The sequence below is a fragment of the Rhinatrema bivittatum genome, chromosome 7, assembly GCF_901001135.1.
Source record: "Rhinatrema bivittatum chromosome 7, aRhiBiv1.1, whole genome shotgun sequence".
NCBI lineage: Eukaryota > Metazoa > Chordata > Amphibia > Gymnophiona > Rhinatrematidae > Rhinatrema > Rhinatrema bivittatum.
In genome coordinates this window covers 954825-971903 of record NC_042621.1, presented here as the reverse complement: position 1 = coordinate 971903, position 17079 = coordinate 954825, and the positions used below count along the sequence as shown (strand labels likewise).

Sequence of the window (17079 nt, the reverse complement as noted above, 5' to 3'; positions counted from 1 at the left end):
ACATCTTATGTAACATCCCTGAATCACAATAAAAGTACGTTTCTGTAATCCATTCACCCACACACTGCAACTGACAAGCCACATTAGAGAGTCTAAAATCCGGTAAATTACGCCCTCCCTGCTCCCGGGGGCACTCCAGGACTGCATAAGCCAACCGAACCAGTTTCACCTTCCACAAAATCTTTTGTAAACTAGCGCACAATTGCCGAAGATCCTCCAGCTCTCAACCAACAGGGTATCATGTGCAGCAGATAGAGAAGCCGTGGCACCATTACCATTTTAATAAGAGCACTTCTACCAAATAGGGAAAGTGGCAATGGGGTCCAGAGCTGCAGCTGCGCCCGAAGCTTAAGGAGCCATGGGGCAATATTTAACTCATAAAGCTGTGCCAGCTTTCGGGGTATCCACACGCCCAGATATTAGTTTTTTTAATATCTGTAATTTATAAAAACTGTCTTTTACTATGATACTCTGGCACTCTGTAATTTGTAGGTGTCTCTTGCTTATCATTTTATTTTCTCTGCCTGTTTGAGCTTGTAATGTGGTTGGGAGTCTCATTATTTTATTCTTATTGTTAAATGCCTGTTTAATTAAGCATTTAATAAAAATAAAGAGTTATAAAAAAATAAAAAAAAAGTATAATTGCGCTAAGTAGGATTTCGCAAGGGCCAGATATCAACTAGACCCCGGTCGGAGATCAAATTTCTAAGTGATTGTGACATCTGGAACCTCCTGCACCAGAGCTAGTATTATCTAGTTACGGATATCTAGTTAGGTTAAAATCTTCCCCAAATATAAAATGACCCTCCACCCATTCCTCCAAGAGGGCAGAAATACATTTAAAGAAGGGGCCTTGTTCTGTATTCAGGCCATATATAGTGAGGAGCGCAAACAATTCTCCATCAAGCATGGCTTTGAGAGCAATGTACCTGCCCTCAGCATCTCGCCTAATATCCTTGACATCTGCTACTAAATTGCTTGCAAACAAAGTACCCACTCCACAATATTTCTTTTTAATTGTGGTAGAGGCCAAATACTGCTAAGGGAATGACCCATCCCACAACAACTGTTCCGTGCATTTAAATAGATGGGTTTCCTGACAGAAGATAGCATTGGCCTGTAAACCCCTGGCCTCTTGAAATAAGTTTCCTCTTGACTGGGGTATTTAAACCCTTGGTGTTAATGGAAATTATGCGCAGAACTGCCATCATGTAATGTCTTATGACTATCGAATCCCACCAGCCCGTATCTTTCATATAGTAACTCAGCCCAGCCCCCCGTGTAACATACCCAGCCACCAGGTCAAAGAAACAACTGTTCAATCACCCATACCTATCCCTCCCCCTTTCCCCCCAATCCCAAGCACAAATCCACCTTCCAATCTGGCAGGTCACCTCTGTGAGGAACGAAGACATCGTGCTATCTAGCCACTCCAACCCTACCCCCGACTCACCCATTAGTGAAGAAACAGAAATTATGAAGAAAGTCCCCCTTTTTGCCCAACCAAAAGCTAAACATGCCCACGGTAAAGCGTCTGGTAAAATGTAGAAACGCCCCAGTCCCACATTAATCAACCAGCCTATAACTCAAGAAGACCAAGTTGTTCAAGCTGGAGGCTCCCTGGAAGGGAGTGAACTGCTAGAATGTCTTTGAAAACGTCTGCCTCCCCTGTCCACACGCTGCCATCTTGGAGTGTCATTACACATTTGTCCACTTCTGGATATAGGTGCGATGATAACTGAAGAAGTTACTTCCAGACCTGTGGCTTGCAAAATATCCATCACCTCAGTCACTGTGGTAACACGGAAGGCCACTCCAGCAATACTGAAGCTCAAGTCAAATGGGAAAAGCCACCTTTATTTGTTGTTGTTCCCACAAAGCGTAAAAACATCTCTGAATTCTCTGTGCTTGTATATGGTCGAAACAGCTAAATCTTGGTATATTTCCACCTTGTGGCTCTTCCATAGTATAAACCCCGACTTCCAGGCCCTGTAGCAATTTCCTCTTTCAAAGAGAAACTATGAAAACATGTTATGTCACGTGACTGGTTACTGCACATAGCCCCCAATGCTCTGTGCGCTCTCTCCAATTTCACTACAGGGATCTCTGCTGATTCTGCACGCAAACCCAGAACTTGCTCGCTTATGCTAGCAACTACTTGCTTACAGTCAGCAAATTCAGGGCTCTCTGGTATCCCACAGAACCTTAAGTTCAATCTCCTGGACCTGTCTTCTAGGTCCTCAATACGATTTAGTAAATCCAGATTAGTTTGCAAAAGTTTACCTTGGGACAATTTACAGCCAGACAGCTCAGAGGCCTGGTCTTCCAGATGGACCTCAGTGTCTTCGACCCACCTCTCCAACTCGGTGATGTAGGTTTTCATCTCAGCAAGCAGGCTTTGAATCTTTGTTTTCAAGCCTGCCATATCTTTTCGCAGAGCCCCAAACCAGCTTATAAAATCGGTCCGGGTTGGCACGCGCCATCTCCCACCTCACCCCCAAGTGCTCCGCTCACCTCCGGCACCACACGGTTGGCCTGGAAACCACTGTCGGGGCTCGCATCCAACAGCACAGTGGCATTTTGTGAACAAGAACTTTTGCAGATCCACTCTTATCTTGTGCATCGCCATTCCGCCAATGAGGACTGCTGGGGTGCAAAGAGGATGCGCTGATGGACCACGGAGATTCAATATTAGGGGATTCAGCTGAGTCAGGTCAAGAGCTCCGGGCTTATGCAGCCATTGTGGATGATGACATCACTTCCTTCCTCACTGAAAAATGAATTGTTTTGCATTCTTTGAGTCTCTATCCCTTCAGCTTCATAGGATGATCTTTTATTCTTTAAGCTTTCCAGTCTATGGAAAATGCTACCTTCCACATCTTATTGAAGCCTGCCAAACATTTGAATATCTCCCTTTTCTCTTCTTCCTTATAGAAAGCATATTTGACCTCCTTCAATCTCTCTCTCTCTCTATGGCTATACACTATTTTGGTGGTTCTCTTTTCAACTGTCTCTACCTTTTCAATGTAGATGGTCTCCAGAACTGCATATAGTACTCAAGGATGGGTCTCAAAGATCAATAGAGATTTTCCCAGCTGTATACTCATAAGTGAAATATCCATCCTCCCATATTCAAATTGGAAATGTAGAAATCTGAGTCCATACCAAAGACTGAGTACCACTAAGTTAAAGGAGCAGCTCCTGCTCCTGAAATAGAAGACGACTTCCATTGCTTTCTACTTCATTACATATTTTATCTGATTTTTATATTCTGCTTTTCAGCACTTGCAAAGTGGATCACACTGAGGTACTGTAGTACATATAACTTTGTCACAGCTACAAAACATTTTAAAAATAATTTTCCAAAAAAAATAAGTTTCATTTTGGAAAAGTGAGCAGAGTTGAGGGTAATCTCTTACCGGGGAGAAGGAGGCGGACAGGGTGTTTCAATTATTTGGGTCTTCTTAGCATCCAGGGACTGGAATTCTGCTATCAGAGCTTCAAGATCTTCCTGAAAACATATACAATCCAAATAAGTCTCACATATCTGTAACAAGGTTATGTGCCATAGAAAATCAATATTATATTTACAGTTTCCAGAGGGAACAGCTATGTTAGTCTGTAGCAGCAAAAGCAACAAAGAGGCTAGTGGCACTTTACAGACTAACTGATTTATTGAAGCATGAGCTTTTACTACTACTTGGCAGTAGAGGAGGACCAGAAGGCTCATCTGCATACTGCATCCCCTGGGAGAGGAGTCCAGAGGTCACCGCAAGCGATCCAGGGATTGACTTCCACAGCCCCAGCCTCCAGAGGCCCCACACCCTTTGCAGTAGAGGACCGGAAGCTCTCAAACCCTTCAATTAACCGAGTGAAGATTAATTTAACAGTGCTTAAAGAGGATTGGTTTAAGTATAGCTTTGGGAAATCTTTGGACTTATATAAGTTTGGTGAAAGGTGAAATTGAGGGATATATTCTTTAGATTTTGTGTGTGTCTGAGGTAATAAGCAAGCCAGAGATAGTTAATTCTAATATCTGTCTTTCCCACCCACTCAACCCTTGATTTTTAGGCACAAGACACTTTCTCATTAAAAATCAATCAGGGTCTTAATCTAAATCATACTATTGTACCAGCCCTTATAGAAAGTTTAATCATCCCCTTGTAGGACACTAGCTGATTAATTAGTAAATTCACCTGTAAATTTAAAGTACTCTCATTCCAACTCCCTTAGTATCCTAAACTTAACTAGGAACTCAGTAAAGCTAAGATGAAGGCAGCAGTCCAGCAGCAAGAGGGGGGCTTTCCAGTCTTTTGCATTGAGTGTCACACGTATGATTTTTTACCCACCGGTGAGAGATTGTATGTGTGCACTCGGTGCAAAGAGCTCCTGGCTCTCAGGGAACGAATCTGAGCTCTGGAGGCTAGAGTAGCAGACTTGAAGGAGCTGAGGCAGACAAAGAGGTACATTGATGAAACCTTCAGCAACATAGTAGCCAAGTCCCAAATCCAGTCTGGCAGCCCCAGTGCTGCCTTGGATCAGAAAGGTCTCCCAGTAGGAGAACATCACCCTGGTGTAGCAGGAAGTGATCCTGTAGCAAGGACCTGCTCTCCAGGTGATGTATTGTCCTCTTGCACTGAGGACAAGTCTCCCAGGGCTACTGCCCAGGAGGGAAGGGTTAGGCCGACCATCATAGTTGGTGATTCAATTATTAGTCTCGGCCACACCTCAATGTCCTCAGCCATGATGGAAAACAGATATAAACTGTTGTACCACTGACATTACTCCCCGACCCATTTAGCCAGGTGGCAACCAGGCCAGTCTCATAAGAACATAAGAACATGCCATACTGGGTCAGACCAAGGGTCCATCAAGCCCAGCATCCTGTTTCCAACAGTGGCCAATCCAGGCCATAAGAACCTGGCAAGTACCCAAAAACTAAGTCTATTCCATGTAACCATTGCTAATGGCAGTGGTCTCCTTTATGTTGGAGACAATGTTCACAAATAGGATCCTTTTTTCACATGTGGTGGCGATGTCCGCAAATACAAATATTCTGGCAGGATTGCCAGAGTTTGATGGAAAGGGTAGTAGGCATTCGGGTTCCACTCAGGGTTGATAGCTGGCTGCTAGGGATTCATTATGAGGCATATACAGAGGAGCAACAGAGGCTGTTTACGTATGTGCTTAAGGCCACCCACCTTTTGGTAGCGGCCCAATGGAAGGCTCCTAACATACCGACCCAGTCAAAGCTACTAGCTAAACTCCGTCAGAAATATTTAATAGAAAAATTGACAGCGGTTCGAAGAGACACAATACCCAAATTTCATGGGATTTGGTCTCGCCTAAAGCCATACCTCCAAGAATAAACCAGCTCTAGGGAGCTATTCTTCCCCCCTTTCGTTGCGGCCTTGATATGTAAAGGCTATCGAATGGATGGGGAGCCTGGTAGGAAAGGGTAGGAGGGGGATGGGGGGGGGGGGGGGGGGATAGTGGCGATGTTCTCAGGGGGTCAGAGCCATTGGAGTGGCATATTTCGGCTGTATAGTTCCTACTGTCTGAAATGCTATTAGCTAATATATTTCTCCTGTTAGCTACAATATGCTATTCTCCATGTTATATTTCTATCAACTGACCCTGGTTTATTGACTATGTTTTATATGTCTTATAGTTAATAAAAATTGTCAATAAAAAAAAACAAGAAATGTAGATATCAGGGGGCTGGTGGACGTGAGGACCGCCTGGTAACTTGCCTGCCTGGTGCGAAGGTGGCAGATCTCACATCACCTAGATAAGATTATAGACAGTGCTGGGGAGGAGTCGGCTGTCGTGGTACATGTGTGCACCGACATAGGAAAATGTGGGAGAGAGGCTCTAGAAGCCAAATGGAGAGACTACTTACCTGATAATCTCGTTTTCCTTAGTGTAGGCAGATGGACTCAGAACAAATGGGTATAGTGTGCTCGTGCTAGCAGTTGGAGACGGATCTGACGTCAGCACGGGGTACATATACCCCTGCAGGAAGTGCAGCAGCTCAGTAATCTTCCTTGCAAAAGCTTCATGGATATATGTGTGACTGACCGATTGATTAACCGAACATGATTAACCTGACAGATTGATAGTAGCTGGAGACCGCCAGTGTTCTCAACCGGAAGGCGTCGACATCCGGCAGGGTGGATGCCCTATGTAAGAAAACATGGCTTACCTTGAGTCGGTGAATCCCCATGTGTATCGGCAGCCGGTCGGGATGCTGAGTCCATCTGCCTACACTAAGGAAAACAAGATTATCAGGTAAGTAATCTCTCCATTTCCTAGCGTGTAGCAGATGGACTCAGAACAAATGGGATGTACAAAAGCTACTCCCGGACTGGGTGGGAGGCTGCCCGAGGTCCGTTTAGGATTGCCCTTGCAAATGCTGTGTCCTCCCTGGCCTGGACGTCCAGACGGTAGAATCTGGAGAAGGTACGGAGGGAGGACCACGTTGCCGCTTTACATATCTCTGCAGGCGACAGCATCCTAGTTTCTGCCCAGGAGGCCGCTTGCGCTCTGGTAGAGTGAGCCTTAACCCATAGAGGTGGTGGTTTTTCCACTTCTACGTAGGCCGCCTTGATAACTTCTTTGATCCAGCGAGCAATAGTCGCCTGTGAGGCCGCTTCTCCTTGCCTCTTCCCACTGTGAAGGACGAACAGGTGGTCCGTCTTTCGTACTGCTTCCGACATTTCCAGGTATGTGGACAGCAGCCTGCCGACGTCGAGATGATGCAGTATTCGACCTGCTTCCGATTTCTTCAACCCTTCCATGGTTGGCAAGGATATGGTTTGGTTGAGGTGGAAGTGTGAGACTTCTTTGGGTAAGAAGGAAGGAACCGTGCGAAGATGGATAGCCCCTGGAGTGATTCTGAGAAACGGATCGCGGCAGGACAGCGCTTGTAGCTCTGAGATGCGGCGTGCTGAGCATACGGCCAGCAAGAACACCATCTTCAAGGTTAACAAACGGAGGGACAGGCCTCGGAGGGGTCTGAAGGCAGGTCCCGCTAGGAATTCCAAAACTAGGTTGAAGTTCCACAGGGGCACTGGCCACTTCAGTGGTGGGCGAATGTGTTTGACTCCTTTCAGGAAACGTGAAACATCTGGGTGTGTGGCAATGCTATTGCCATCACTCCTGGGGCCGTAGCAGGATAGCGCTGCCACCTGAACCTTGATTGAATTGAGGGACAGACCCTTCTGGAGCCCATCTTGCAGGAAATCCAAAATGATGGGGATTTTAGCGGCATGCGGATTGGTGCTGCGAGTTTCGCACCAGGCTTCAAATACTCTCCAGATCCTTATATAAGTCAGTGATGTGGAGAACTTGCGTGCACGGAGGAGTGTATCTATTACCGGCCCCGAGTACCCCCTTTTCTTCAGTTGAGCCCTCTCAATGGCCAGACCGTAAGAGAGAATTGAGCTGGATCCTCGTGGAGGATGGGACCTTGTCGCTGCAGGTCCCTGTGAGGGGGCAGGGGTAGAGGATCCCCTGCCAGTAATCTTCTCATGTCTGCGTACCAGGGTCTTCTTGGCCAGTCTGGGGCCACCAGAAGAACTAGGCCTCTGTGCCGCTGAATCCTATGTATAATGGCGCCCAGCATAGCAGGCACAGGGTGGAAGTCACTTCAGGCTGCGCCGCTCTCAGGTAGCATGCCGGACAGAGGGCTGGACCCTTGGCTGTCTTGGGCGGCGGGGCCATGATTTGCCCATGTAGTCTGTACAGGCACGCATGCCGGGAGGCCTGGTTATGTGCTCCGGGTGCGCCTACGTTGTGCGTGTAGGAGCGGAAGATGCGCACGGGCCTAGTTGTGTACTTGGCATCCATGAGCGTGCCGCTGTGCGCCCGGCCCCAGATGCACGCGCCGCTGTGCGCAGATGCACATGCCGCTGTGCACACAAGTACTTTGTGTGCACAGCTCAGTTGTGCAGCCGATGCGGCGACCGAGGGGGGGGGGGGGAGGCGCCGGCGACCACGCGATAAGATGGCGGCCCCGCAGGGGATCTCCAGGTGGGAGGACCTTCTTGCCGGATCGGGATCTAGCCCAGACGGGGCTGCTCAACCTGACTGTACAGACACCGGAGAGACGGTCTGTGCGGCTGTCTGAGCCTCAGAGACCGGAGACTTAGAGAAAGTTTTCTACCTTACCTTGTCTCGGCACTTTCCGGTCCTCTGCCAGGCGGTCTCAGGCTGCGAGGAGAGAGGGAACTACCTTCACCGCCGCGCTCTGTTTTGCACCCACTGCCTCTCAGCCGTTCCCTTTTCAGGGGACTAAGTCCAAGCCGGTACCGAGGCTTACCACTGAGGGATCTCGGAAATCACCTCAGGAAATCTCGACTGGGGGAGGGACCTTTAGGTATTTATTTATTTATTTTATTTATTTAAGGTTTTTTTATACCGGCATTCAAGAACTCGTTCTCATCATGTCGGTTTACAGAAAACAGGGGTGCAGAAATATAACCAAAAACATAACTAAACGTGGAGAAGAGAAGCAGTTACAATTAACAAGGGATCATGAACTGGGATTATAAGAAATAAAAGAGATAGAGGAGGATAATTATATACAAGTGTACAATGTAAATAAGGAGTTCTCTATAAATACAAGAGAACAAAATAAATATGGAGTCCATTATATACAGTTTAACTATTTAACTAGGTATCACCGCAGGAGAACTGGGCTCGTTTTGGAGGTACGGATTTCTTTGTTTCTTCTTTAAATTTGGAGTTTGGTTTTCTAACGCTGTGCAAGCATGTGTGAAGTCCCGAACTGCTATGGAGATGGAAAAAACTGAAGAACAGAGCCTCGTGCACGGGTATATGTAGTGCTGACATCAGATTGAAATCTGACTCCATCTCCAACTGCTATCAGGAGTACACTATGGGGTAGATTTTAAAAGAAGCGCGATCAGCCTACTTTTGCTTGCGCATCAGACTCAAGCAAAAGTACGCTGGATTTTAGTAGATACGCGCGCAGCCGCGCGTATCCACTAAAATCCTGGATCGGCGCGCGCAAGGCTATCGATTTTGTATAGCCTGCGCGCGCCGAGCCGCGCTGCCTCCCCCCGTTCCCTCCAAGGCCGCTCCGAAATCGGAGCGGCCTCGGAGGGAACTTTCCTTTGCCCTCCCCTCACCTTACCCTCCCTTCCCCTACCTAACCCACCCACCCGGCCCTGTCTACACCCCCCCCCTTACCTTTGTCGGGGGATTTACGCCTCCCGGAGGGAGACGTAAATCCCCGCGCGCCAGCGGGCCTGCTGCGCGCCGGGCCGCGACCTGGGGGCGGGTACGGAGGGCGCGGCCCCGCCCCCGGGCCATAGCCACGCCCCGTACCCGCCCCCAAAACGCTGTCGACACGCCCCCGCAACGCCGCGTGCTCCGGCCCCGCCCCCTGACACGCCCCCCTCCGAGAACCCCGGGACGTACGCGAGTCCCGGGGCTCTGCGCGCGCCGGGAGGCCTATGTAAAATAGGCTTCCCGGCGCGCAGGGCCCTGCTCGCGTAAATCCGCCCGGTTTTGGGCGGATTTACGCGAGCAGGGCTCTGAAAATCCGCCCCTTTATCCATTGGTCCTGAGTCCATCTGTGACACGCTAGGAAAGGAAGCTTTCTTTTCTAAGCCCGTGTCACCCCCCTTCCAGAGCGTCTTCAGGGTCTGAGTCAACAGACTTGGCCACTCATCTTTGTGGAAAAAAAAAAATGGAGCAGAGACCAATGTGGCTCCAAATCAAGTCCCCATCGGAGTCATCCAACGTATCATGATCCACATCCGCCTGAACACCTCCAGTCCACAGTGGCTGAGGTACAGAGAAGGGCGACCAAAATGATAAGGGGAATGGAACAGCTCCCCTATGAGGAAAGACTAAAGAGGTTAGGACTTTTCAGCTTGGAGAAGAGACGGCTGAGGGGGGATATGATAGAGGTGTTTAAAATCATGAGAGGTCTAGAACGGGTAGATGTGAATCTGTTATTTACTCTTTCGGATAATAGAAAGACTAGGGGGCACTCCATGAAGTTAGCGTGTGGCACATTTAAAACTAATCGGAGAAAGTTCTTTTTCACTCAACGCACAATTAAACTCTGGAATTTGTTGTCAGAGGATGTGGTTAGTGCAGTTAATATAGCTGTGTTTAAAAAAGGATTGGATAAGTTCTTGGAGGAGAAGTCCATTACCTGCTATTAATTAAGTTGTCTTAGAGAATAGCCACTGCTATTACTAGCAACAGTAACATGAAATAGACTTAGTTTTTGGGTACTTTTTATTTATTTTTTTATTTATTTGTGTTTTTCTATACCGGCATTCACGGGAGTACGTATCATGTCGGTTTACATAAAACAAGGGGTGATCAATACATTATAACTACATAACTAAAACATAAGAGTATACATTACAGGAGTATAAACAAGTGCACGGAAGAGAAAGTTACAATAAAACAGGGGTTATTCTAACTGGGATTAGAGTTAAAGGAAAGATAAGCAAGTTTAACAAGAAGTAAAACACTGTAGTGATTGGTTTGTAGTGTCTGATTCAGTTAGAAGAGAATGTTCAATTAAATAATTGTTCTTGCCAGGTTCTTATGGCCTGGATTGGCCACTATTGGGAACAGGATGCTGGGCTTGATGGATCCTTGGTCTGACCCAGTATGGAAAAAAAAATGGGAGACCCGAGCACGATTCCTTTGCTCTGCCTCCGTGGGACGCCCCTGCAGACAAGTCTGCAGGCCCTGGAAAAATTCCACCCAGGAGGAGGAGAGGATGGATCCACAATGGGGCCCATAGGCCCAAACCTGGCACTCTTCGACCCTTCTCTCGGGGATGCCTCTGCCATCAAGAACAAGGAGGGAAGGGAACTGTCCGCTGTGTCACCTCCAGCCCCACTCCCCTCCAGAGCCATAGTAGGCCAAGGGGTTGCCCCAACATAGCCAAAATCTGAAGTAGCCAAACCACCTTGAGCATCTAAACAGCACTGATACAGGCGTAGAGACAGTGATGGCTGGAGTGCCCTTATATGTCAAGCCTCACAGATAGCAAGACGCTTAGATTTTTTTGTACCCAGCACCATAGTTTTCATGTCCTTGGCTATAGACAGCCTCCAGCATGCACCCCAAGAGCACCTGGGTGTATCTGCGCAAATACGTGCATAAGTACCTGTGCGCCCAAGTCAGGACACCACTGTGTAGCGAGAATACACGCACACACCTACGCACGTATGGGGAAAAACGCCACCGCAGCCTACCATGCGGCTGACTGAACTGAGCCTGAAAAGTGTGGCCTTGCCAAAAGCATCTCAACCTGCCAAGTCTGAGGCGCCTCCCTTTATACTAATTCCCCAGAGAAGTGAGAGGGAAAAGGGGGTAAGAGACAGAGGAAAAATGCCGAGGGAAGGAGGACCCAGTAACTAAAAAAAAAAAAAATGGGAGCTTAAAACTTCCCTATTGTTTTTTTTTTTTTTTAACCTGAGTTCAGCCCTCCCTGACTGAGAGCACGATTGGGTCACCGACTACAGGGGGAGAGGGCACAAGTCTTCACCACTGAGCACTCCCTTGTCCTCTTTTCTGTCCCCTCCCCCCCCCCCTTTTTTTTTTTTTTTTTTTAATAAAGTCTACGCCTGCTCAGGTTTTCAGACTTAAAGTGCTCAACTGTGAGAGGGACCAAACCTTTGTCACCTCAGAAGCTCAAGCTGTGTGTCTGAGTCTTCTAATATTCTATCTTCAGGTTTTTTGGGGGGGTTTTTCACCACAAGTAATCCCCACGAGGGAGATGCATGTCCACCATTTGCTAGAGACAGAGAATACTGGCAGGCTGTCAGGGCTATACATCAGTGCAGAGCTTTCCAAAGTGTGTGTCGCGACACTTTAGTGTGTCACCTGCAGTGTGCCGCGCAAGCCCGGTGCATGTGACGGGGCGGAGCAAGTGGTATACCGAGGAGAGGTCAGAGGGAGCCAATGCAGCCGCCGGTGGACCTCATCCCACTGGCGGCTGAGTAGTTAAGCATCGCTGTGCCGGAGACACACAGCAGGAAGATCGGCAGGGCCGTGGTGGAGCTCACGTCACCACGGCCCGAAGAAAAAGGTCACGTCTAAACGTGCAGGTGCTCCTCCTCCTTCCTGCCCACGCGGCCCCAGAAGAAAAATGTTGCCGAGCCGCACTGACAGGAAGGAGGAGGAGCATCAGCCGCATGCAGAAGAGGAGCAGCATTGTTGCAGTGGGCTGAGAAGAGGAGGAGGCCCGGTAGCAGGGCCCCCACCGCGGATCGGCCCAAGAAGATCCGGGCCGCTGCAGAGCCCATCCTGCAGCGACCTGTGAAGAGGACGCCCAGAGGTAAGAGAGAGGCTAAGAGCCCGTAAAGTGTGTGCATGAGATGAGTTGAGAGATTGTGTGTGGGAGTGAGGACCTGAATGTTTGCAGAGACAGCATGTGAGAGCCTGTGTGTGTGTGTGAGAGAGACAGCATGTGACAGTGAGAGCCTGTGTGTATGAATGACTGTATGAGAGAGAGCATGTGAGAGTGAGAGCCTATGTGTGTGTGTGTGTGTGTGAGAGAGAAAGCATGTGAGAATGAGAACCTGACTGTATGTTTGAGGGAAGAAGATAGATGGAGAGAAAAGAAATAGAAAAAAAGACAATATGAAAGGAATTGGCAAAAAAATAAGAAAGGGAAGGTGGAACAAAAAAGCCTGTGACCAACCGATTAGAAAACTAAGATCAGACAGCAAAGGTAAAAAAAAAAATAAATTACTTTTTACTGATTGGCACATGTAATCTTTGGGAATGTGCAAGAGTAGCACTTTCTCTATGCAGATCTCACAATGTACGAGATCAGCATGGAGGAAATGGAAGCCCACGGGGCCTGCACAGAGGAGGCAGCAGAATGGGCTTCAGTGCCAATAGCAGCAATCAGCGCCTCCCCAATAGCCACGTGGCAGCAGTGACAGTGGCAGCACAGGAATGAGAGAGGCTCCAAGGTTGCTGGCAAAAGAAAGAGAGGGGGATCTGCCTTTAGTGTGTGCATGTGTATGAATGGGAGTCTGCCTGGGGGTGTATGTGTGTGAATGCATGGGTACCTGCCTGAGGGTGTGTGTGTGTATGAGAATGAATGAGTGTTTTCCTGGGGTTTGTATGTGTGAGAATAGGTGCCGGCCTGTGTGTGGTGTATGTGAGTGTGTGAGAATGAATGTGTACATGCCTGTGTGTGGTGTATGTGTGTGTGTGTTTGTGTGAGAGTGACTGGGAGCTTGCCTGGGTGTGTGTGTTTGTGTGAGAGTGACTGGGAGCTTGCCTGGGTGTGTGTGTTTGTGTGAGAGTGACTGGGAACTTGCCTGGGTGTGTGTGTTTGTGTGAGAGTGACTGGGAACTTGCCTGGGTGTGTGTGTTTGTGTGTATGTGAGGGAGCCAGAGAGAGTGAGAGCATGAGTGTGTATGGGAAAATCCAGGGGAGTAAGAGTTTGTGGGGGGGGGGTGTGAGGAGGGGGAGAGTGTGTCAGTGTCTGTGAGAGCGAGAGGTTATGGTGGGTATAAGAGCATGAATGTGTATGTATGTGACAGTGTATGTGTGAGAGAGAATGGACATGTGAGTATGTGGAGAGAGAGAGAATAACCTCCTAATCCTTGACAATATCAGGGTGACTGGAAATCAAGAGCTCCCACGTATGGACAGCAGGGGCTTTTTAAAATCCTTATTAGTTTTAATTATTGGGTGTTATTTGATATATGTGCTGTTTTGAAATATTTTATTGGTGTTTGGGAAATTGTAAAAAATGTATATGATTTTAATTAATAGAAATTCTATTTATCAGTAGTTTTAAAATATTATTTTATTAGTATGGTTTTACTATTATAACTGATGCTTTATGTTTCTTGGTTTTGTTTTATGAGGAATGAGGTTCTGTTTTTCCATTGTTAATACACAGAGTCTGGCTTCTTGGGGTTTCCATTTCAGTTTTTGTCTAATTTGTGCTCCTTTATTTTGTATTCTGTATTTGGTGAGGGTCTGTCTCTGCTCTGTGTGTGTGACCATGATGAGAGATTCTGCTAGCATAGGGATCTATAGCAATCGGGTTTGTTTTGTTTCCTCAGTAGATGGTGTATTGGTATTCCAGGACCCAGTGATATTTACCCTTGCTTTTTTACAGGTAGGGTTATTGTTGTTTGAGTCCTTTGTGTTATTACTGTTATGTTACAATGGGATTGCAGTATAGATTTTGAGTGTCTTTTTTGCGGGGTTTTGTGTTAGTTCACAATGTGCCTGGCAGTGGAAGGTGTTTGTGCTGCTGTTACTGTGAGGTGACACCAGAATTTGAAAATATCTTTTATTATGATGAGCTGTAAGAGAAACATCCAAGCTCCATTGTTTGGGGGAATTTCAGTGGATGCACAGAGTTACAGAACTGGAGGTGCAGGATTTATATTGACATTCTGAACCTTCCTATAAATTCCAGACTTCACTCTCATAGCCATATAGAATTAGTTGAATGAGGCTATCAAATAATTTTATAGTGTGAAACTGGCTAGCTTTTTAAAATTACACAGAAGACCCTTTGGACTTTTTTATTAACACCAAATATTCAAAAGCTGTGTTCATACCATCAAGCTCATATATCTCATTAAAGAGGTAAATTGAATAACACAATAACTTTGTTTTATTATTGTTACTCAAATTATAACAATATTAATCTTGGAATCTTATATATTGTTAATATAAATGAAAGGTTTTCACAAGATAGGTTGTGTCGTGAAACATTTTATTATGTCTATATTTAAGGAAACATACATAAATTGTCGAAATACATTTCGTTCGTTTAACCTCTGGTTTGCTAGTAGACTGAATTACTGTGTCACGAAATTATGTTTGTCTAAAAAGTGTGTCACCAACATGAAAAGTTTGGAAAGCTCTGCATTAGTGACATCAGCGAGTTAATTTTCCTCCATCTGCTGGTAGGAGTGCATAACCCATTGATGTGGTTTGGCCTGCCCGAGTGCAGAGGAATTCCAATTGTTCTTCAGCTATCCTTTCTATGAATTCAACTAACATATTATTCTGGGAAAACATGGTAATTCAACAAGTTTTTACAGCAATTCTGAACATCTTCATACTTGTTTTTAATTGAATATATTTTAAGTGCAGAAGAGTTGTGTAACCAAACAGTTAAGATTCTGCAGGTATGTGCCTGAAATTAGTAAAGGCATGATTATTTCAGCTTTTAATTAGATTTTGTTATATATAGTGTTGCTGATGGAAGGGGGCAGAGGGAGGGATTTTAGCAATTTATTTTATGAGGATTGTATGATATTGTTTGTTTTTATAATTATGGTGATTATTAATATTTTGACTGTAAGGAAAAGGCAGGTTACCAAAATCAAATACGGTACAGAAATGTTGCTCTGATTGGTGCTCTTGTTACCAGGATGCTACACAAGGTGGCTAAAAGCAAAGATATAACATAAGTCACTTATCACAAATATCTCATGAAGTGTCCTGTATACATGCTGTAACAGGGCTGGAATTTTACTTATTTATAAATAAATTCATGCTCTTCCCAAGCTGGACAGATGGCCAGAATATAGGGTTTCACAAGACCAGGTTACTGTTTTATTTACCCAAATAAAACAGTAACCTTTCTATTACAAGTAACATGCACAGCTTTGAAAGGGAAGGGTTGAAGCCTCAGCTGCACTATGACAATCTGTCAGCAGCAGAGCCTTCAAGTCTGCAGCATTGCATATTCTCTGTTTCAGGACACTAACTCTCCCGGGGAAAGGATGCAGTAATTGGGGGTGAGGGCAGAGAGGCACAGTATTCTATGGTGAGGCTGCACTGACCCAGAGCAGATTGGGAGGAAGGGTGCCATAACAGTGGTAAGAACTGGAGAAGAATGCAGTTTACTGGGAGGGGAAGAAAAGAGGGTGCAGTATCCGAGAGGAAGCTTCATTGCCCCAGGATAAATGGTGGTGGGAAGGAAGGAGGAGGTGAAGGTGTAGCAGCAAAGGACATGGGGAAGATTTAATTTCCCGGCGATAGATATAGGGGAGGGTGCAGTATTCTGGCAGAAAGATGGGTGTAGCACTCTGGGCAGAACGTGCAGTGTTCTGGTGTAAGCGGGAGGGGTGGTAGGGGATGCGTAACTCTGGGGAGGAAGGGGGTACAGATTACCAGGGGAACAGGTGGTGAGGGAGAGTATGGGGGGGGGGGGGGGGGCGATGAAGGTGCAGTACCCTGGGTGTGGGTGAAGGATAAAGCATTATTCTGGGGAGAGAGGTGCAGTATATTAGGGTAAACGGGAGAAGGGAGGGGGGCGATTGGGTGCAGGCGTAGTATCCCAGAGGTAAGTGGTGGGAAAGCAGAGGATGGGCGCTGCACTTTGCAATATCCTGGAATAAGAGAAGGTAGGTGGGCAGGGAGTGAGGGAATGCGGTATTCCAGGGTAGGCGGGGTGGGGGTGTACAGTATAGCGGGGTAAGTGGAGAATGGACGCTCTACTCCGAGGGGCGAGGCGCTATAGAAATGAGCAGGCGCGTGACTTTGGGACCAGACAGGGCTGCAGGGTTCCTGATAATGAGCCGCGCCCTGGATCCGCTCACCTCCTCTTTCCGGGACCGCTTGCAGGCTTTCTTCTCCAGCTTGGCCGCGGTTTTCTCGGCCCCTTTCCCCTTCTTCTCCTTCCGCCCCTTCTTCCCCATGCTTCCGAATCCCGCGAGCGGCCACTCACATGGCAACGCGCCACTTCCGCTGCGCCCCAAGGCCACTTCCGGTTCCTGTCAGAAGCATTAGCTGGGCACAGCGCCCACTGCCGGGAGGAGGGTGTATTACTGCCAGGCCAGTTTTCTACGCCTGGCATTACTGGTGCCTGTGGTATTTGTAGTTCTGACTGTTCCTAAGAAAAGCAGGGCTGCACCTTCGTGCACGAAATGAGGTCAAACCAGGTGAACTGGAGCTGTCGTAGGACAAAGTTTCCCAAGTCCAGCCTGGTGACCCAACAGCCTGTCAGGATTTACTTTATGTGATTCGTAGCCTGCCAGCTCATAAAATAATGCTCTAGGCAGATAACAATCGCCGGGGACATT

The 17079-nt window shown here is 47.1% G+C and overlaps 1 protein-coding gene across 1 annotated transcript in view; it reads right to left on the bottom strand.

The window, feature by feature from the left end:
• KLHDC4 (kelch domain containing 4) overlaps positions 1-16743 on the bottom strand; it is a 115958-nt gene extending 99215 nt beyond the window's left edge. The window contains exons 1-2 of the mRNA XM_029608032.1: positions 16597-16743; positions 3420-3511 (exon numbers count right to left, since the gene is read on the bottom strand). Coding sequence (XP_029463892.1) covers positions 3420-3511; positions 16597-16695 — 191 coding nt within the window. The 5' untranslated portion in view covers positions 16696-16743. The remainder of the gene's footprint in view (positions 1-3419; positions 3512-16596) is intronic.
• Positions 16744-17079: the final 336 nt, after the last annotated feature.